This window comes from Vigna radiata, unplaced genomic scaffold, assembly GCF_000741045.1.
Source record: "Vigna radiata var. radiata cultivar VC1973A unplaced genomic scaffold, Vradiata_ver6 scaffold_405, whole genome shotgun sequence".
Lineage (NCBI taxonomy): Eukaryota > Viridiplantae > Streptophyta > Magnoliopsida > Fabales > Fabaceae > Vigna > Vigna radiata.
The window spans coordinates 97,674-103,484 of record NW_014541817.1 but is presented as its reverse complement, the minus strand read 5'-3'; the positions used below and the strand labels follow the sequence as shown (position 1 = coordinate 103,484).

At 31.3% G+C, this 5,811-nt stretch overlaps 1 protein-coding gene across 1 annotated transcript; it reads right to left on the bottom strand.

Moving 5' to 3' along the window:
* Positions 1-2,010: 2,010 nt before the first annotated feature.
* Positions 2,011-5,044, bottom strand: LOC106778372. The gene is made up of 7 exons (XM_014666333.2): positions 4,656-5,044; positions 4,383-4,583; positions 4,020-4,298; positions 3,684-3,786; positions 3,377-3,495; positions 3,086-3,202; positions 2,011-2,914 (listed from the first exon to the last, which is right to left on the bottom strand). Exons 1-7 carry the CDS (start codon positions 4,842-4,844, stop codon positions 2,234-2,236), a joined length of 1,689 nt encoding a protein of 562 aa, XP_014521819.1. The 5' UTR covers positions 4,845-5,044; the 3' UTR covers positions 2,011-2,233.
* Between the last annotated feature and the right edge of the window lie 767 nt (positions 5,045-5,811).

Here is a 5,811-nt window from a genome sequence, read left to right as displayed (position 1 = left end):
ATACAAAAAAATATTAAATAATATTTGGTTTTTAAATTAAATTAAATAGTTATAAAGTTATAAATAAAAGATAAAGTTATAAAAATTTTGTTAAAAAGATGCAAAGATAAANATGTAAGATTACTTTAAATAGAAAGTGAAAAGTAAAAAGATATTTATTAAGGTTAAAAGTATATCTTTTGAAAAAGTTGAAGGTGAAAGATGAAGTCTTGCAGGTGTAGAATGAAACACCCAACTTTAGGATGAAAAAAAAAAAAGGGAGCCCAAACGAAGGGGCGAGACTAGAAAGGGAATTTCCTGCACCCTCTAGCGACGCTTTCTAAAATTTTAATTATATCTATGCTAAAATTAATATAAAAAGAAATGGAGGATGAATTTTTTTACCTATGCTAAAATTAATAAAAAAAAATATTGAATGAATTTTTGTGTATTTTAATTATAGTTTCGTATTATACAATAATAGATATTTTAGATTGTATACCTCAATACATATTTATATTTCAGACTATATAATTTATAATACAAATTTGGAAGAAAATTCAAAATAGAAATTAAATTTTTAATAGCATATTTGTAATGCAAATTTTTTGTATAATCCATAATGTGAATTTGAAAGAAAATCCAAAATGTAAAATCAAAATGTACATTTGGAAGATACTCGAAATGTAAATTACATTTCACCACAAATATGTTAATTTTTTTTTTATAAGAATTCAAGAAAGGAGAGAATTCTCCCTCAAAAATATAAATACATGTATATTATAACTCAAAATTGTCTACATTAATTTTTGTTTGGTATTTTTGGTATCTATATATAAGTACATAGGTTTAATAAAACCTAGAAACTCTAAGAAAAGTCTAAAGATATCAGATTCAAAAATAATTTGAAAAATTAAAAAAGAATAAATAGTTTGTAATTAAAATAAAATTACAATTTATTTAATTTTCTAAATTATTTTTATGATTTTTATATTCTTTAAATTTCTTTCTTCATGAAACATTATAAAATTCAAAAAATGATATTTTGATCTTTGACCTTTGAATTGTAAATGTTCTTCTACAACTTCTTTTCATATAAGTTTGAGATAGTCTATTTCATATCTTTCATCTTAAAAAGAATTTATTTTCAAATTCAAAGTACTTAAAGATTTTTTTATCGAATTTTCTAATTCATTATCAAATTTATATTTTAGATTATAGAATTGATACGAAAATATACAAGACAATCTATAATGCAAAATATGTTTCGGATTATACAATCTGTAACGTAAAGGTACAAAATTTTTAATAAAGAGTAACTGGGTCATTTTTCTAAGACTATCAAGGTGCAATAAGAAAAGATGGGATGCACCAAAAAAATCTCCCACTAGAAAACATCTTCATGAATAGAAGTATATCCTATAAAACAAGGATAATAATATTTAGACAATATTATTTTGACAACATTTGAATATTGATTACGTGTCAATATATGATTGGTCAAAAATTACTCTACAATAATGTTTATGATTATTATTATTGATTATGGAGTAATTTTTGACCAATCAGATATTGACACGTAATCAATGTTCAAATGTTGTTGTCAAAAAAATGTTGTTTAAATATCATTATCCTAAAAACAATATTAAATTATTGATAGAAAAAAAATTGTTTATAATTATCTATCAATAAATTTATGATAAATCAATAAATTTTGTCAATCGATAAAACTTCCTCACTAAAACATTCAAACTTAGTTTATGATAATGTAATTTATTAAAATGTGACATTTTACTTGTCTATTCTTAATTTAGAAATGTAAATGATGATAGAATATTATTACTTTTCTAAAAGTTCTTAAGCAAAATAATATTAATTTGTTATGAAGACTTTATTAAGGTGTATTGCTAGATGTCTATTTGATTAATAGACTTAATCTGCTTAGTTATATAACCATTAATTCGATCAAGTTCTTATATTTGTTGAATTAAATTTCATATAAATATTTGAGCGAATATAGAACATAAATTCTTTTGTCAGACCAAATTTATCTCTTTATTCTGGGTGGTATGTGAAACTAGTTCTCATACTGCAAAAACATAACCACCTAAGATCAGCATCCTCACCAACGAATTAATCTTACATATAAAAGTGACAGCCTAAGAGACTTATTACAACACCAATACACACGCAACAAACATAAAAAAGACCAGTTTTAATTCCAAGGGTCAAGAAGTCTATTAGCTAAAACCTTTCAAATCTCTTTCTCAAATTGATTGATTAATTGTTGGAACACCTTCAGATACTTGCTTGTCATGTGATCAAATAGCATCCCTCTTGAAATTCTGAGTTTTCCATACAGCTCTCTACCCGTTTCATACAACACCACACGTTTGGCATCAGCATCATCATAGTGGATTGGTTTAGAATTTTCAGAACAAAGTACAGGAACAATATGCAAGATTCTTCCCGGTGGATAAAGATGATGTTTAACAGGCTTGTCTGATGTTGCAACTGGACTATCTGCAGTTTCTTCACTATGAACAACCTCATCATTTTTCATCTCTTTTTCTCTGGCTGCTTCTTTTTCCTTGCCACCATTGATTTCCTGATTATCATCCTGTGTGTCTAGCTTAAGCTCCTTGTAATATTCATTCAATTCATCGTTAGCAATGTTGTGAGTAGCAGCTATGATTTCCTCCTCTTCTTCATCCATGTCATCGTTATCAGATCCTTCACTGGAGGGTATAGATCCGTCGTCCTCATCACTAGTAAACTCGGAGATTATTAACTCTTCTGTCACTTCAAAACTTGTATTTGATGATTGAGCGGCTTCAGCTAAGTTTTCTGATTTAGAACCTGTCAATGCCGCAGCATTCTCACGTTTGGACCAGCCAATCAGTGACCGAGTTCTTTGTCTACTCTTCATCACAGCCTTTAGGTATATAAAGAAAAAAATCAATGGGTCAAATATAGTTCCTCTTATACAAAAGTAATTAAGTTGTTGTGTTGTGAAGCCTTTTTTTTTTTTTTTATGTAACTGCATAATGACCACAGCCACAGTGTAAAACTACTGTTAAACATAAACAGGGGATGTTGAAGGTACCTCGGTGCCGCGGGATACTGCACGATCTGCAATGGCTTTTGCATTAGATGCAAATGGTATGCGAGATCCAATTGCGCTGCAAGCAGATTTTATGAATATTTTACGCTTATTCAGACCCTGTAAGTCATGCGATCACTATTAATTATGCGGTGACCAAATAAAAGCCAAGTTCAACAAAGAACCAACCATTTTCTGACAGAAACTTTTATTCCAAATTAAGCCATTAACCTAAACCTACACAAGAACAAATTTGCTAAACCCATGAAAGGTTGAAAGAACTAATTCGAGCACCTCGTGAATGAAATCATGAACGGAAGCAGCTGACAATGTAGGCACCATGTCATAACCATTTATAATGGAAGTGATAAAGGGCTTCCCGAATTCCGCCATTTCCATTGACATACAAGCAGCTGCATAAAAAATAATAACTACTTCTTTAGTATCTTTAAAACCCGTGTTTTTCATCGTGTGGTTAAACTAATGATCATGAGATGATTCAGATATCAAAACCCTGATGAAAATTAATTAATTACTTAATCAAGACCAAATTAAAACATTAGATGCGAACTAAAGAAGAAGAAGTCTTATAAGCACATGCCTGGGCCAAAGGTGACACAAGTGCATGAAGAGAACTGCTTTATTTCTCTAAGCATAAATGTCAACAGTGCAGCAGTGCCACCACCAAGTGAGTGTCCAACTATCTATTAAATAAAGATTATTATAATTATGGTAATAGACAAATGTAAAATATTTCTTGACCTGCACGACTAAATAAAAATTATATATAATTTCAGTTTATCTATGAAAATAAATTGAAGCAATGTCGAAAGTAAAGCACGATACCTTGATTTACAAAGGGTATTGGAGGAACTATCATGGGTGGACATTACAATATTAATTTTCTTCCAGAAAACGTAAGAGGCTAATACTATACCTTTACTTGGAAATCGGGGTATTGACAAAGTTCATCAAGAAGTTTAGGAGTGCAGTGTTTTTTGATCCAGCGAGCTGCAGCAACCATGCCTCGGTGCCCATGTCCTGAAATCACGTTGTTCCTTTTCAGCTCACCATCACTGTAAATGAAATGATTGAAGGAAACGGGAGCACCGATTGCATCCGTCAGAGTGTCTTTTATGCTTCGAGTTCCACGGATGAACACAAACAAACATTTTGATTCTTTATCACGTATCACTGAGAAAGCAGGCTTCAGAATCTGCCAAGTATAAAGAATAAGATAAACATTTTTTAAAATGGAAAAAGTAGAGAACTAAGGTAGAAAATTTTAAAAAGTATATACTCGAGCTCTTCTCTTCCTTAGGAGAACATCTCCCTTAATGAATCCAGCAGCAAATAGAAAGGTACGAAAGCGTTTCTTGCTGAAAAGCATGGTGCGTGTCAAGCATTTTTTGATCTCATACAACTCCTTTAATATTTCGGGGTCTTTCAGTTCTACACAATCCTCTCTTTCTTTACATTCTATTGCAACTGTTTTCTTTCCCTGTAAGAACCCAGAAAGGACATTAACTTATGAAGAAAAGTTGAAAGAAGGGAATGTTGGAAATGGATGTACCTTTTCCATGATAGCATAGAAGATGGCTCTAGGTAAGTCCAAGAGGTTCCATTTGCCGAGTGTCTCTGCATAACCAAACCTAATGGCTTCTGCTAAGGTGAAGACCATGTCCATGGATGTTTTGGGAGCCTCAGCTGGCCTTTTTTCTAGCTTCCCCGCAGCCCTCTTAACCACTCTGGACAGTATCATTTTTTTCCACTGGAATGCAAACCAGAAGAAAGATCGGGAAAATGGAACTATAGAAATAACTAAACAAGTGGCTTGCAGTCTAATGTGGGAGGGAGTGTGAGTTTATATAGGACATGAGAAGCTTGTCTTTTTGTAAATAGTTTGAGAGGAGTTCTAACAAGGCATATTTTGCTATGTTCTTCTTAGTATATTCTCTCTTTTCTGTTAAACTTCAAACTTATAAAATCACCCATGAATAAAGTTTGATAAGTTGATGAGTAATAAAGTCTGCATACTCTTTTGCTTTTTTATTGTCTCTGTGTCCCTTACACCTTATACAATGTTATCCTTCTCTTCATCTTACCTTATATTCGAGTAATTAATCTTATATTTCCCTATCTTCAAAACAACCAAAATGTTATATCAAGTGTGATAAAATTAGTTTTTACAATACTAATTATAAAAAATAATATGATTTCAATTAATTTGACAATTAAATTAATACTGATTATAAAATCAAACTCTGGAAGTACAACTACTTAATTATGAGTGGAATTAATTAAAGACGATACGAGACGTGCGTGCCGTGGAATTAGGCGGAAGTAAAGATAAATGAAAGGTTACCATAATATAGACTTTGAAAACAGTATTCTTTCATATCTTAAAGTTGGAGTGCAAACAAAGTCTCATATAGTGTAAAAGAAGGGTTGATTAAGGGTTTATATACACATAGATATCTAAGAGGCCTTTTAGAGTGGTACCAAAAGCAAATTCGTGAGAGCTTAATCCAAAACGGACAGTATCTTACCATGTATGAAGATCTATGTATGTGTCGAACCTTCCCCCGACAGTGGTATCAGAACCCATAGTTCGAGTCTAGTAATCAGGTTCAAACGAGTATGACAAAACTTCCACAGCGAGAAAGAAAGGTGACCATAGTCCTTGGAGTGTGTCTAACCTTCCCCGGCACTTACATGTGAAAAGGTTG

Excerpts from the sequence above, each read along its gene's own strand:
- LOC106778372 (XM_014666333.2), bottom strand. The coding sequence starts at position 4,844 with ATGATACTGTCCAGAGTGGTTAAGAGGGCTGCGGGGAAGCTAGAAAAA. Across the intron at positions 4,299-4,382 it reads TAAGGAAGAGAAGAGCTCGA|ATTCTGAAGCCTGCTTTCTC; the intron begins GTATATACTTTT and ends TATACTTGGCAG. Across the intron at positions 3,787-4,019 it reads ACCCCGATTTCCAAGTAAAG|ATAGTTGGACACTCACTTGG; the intron begins GTATAGTATTAG and ends TTTATTTAATAG.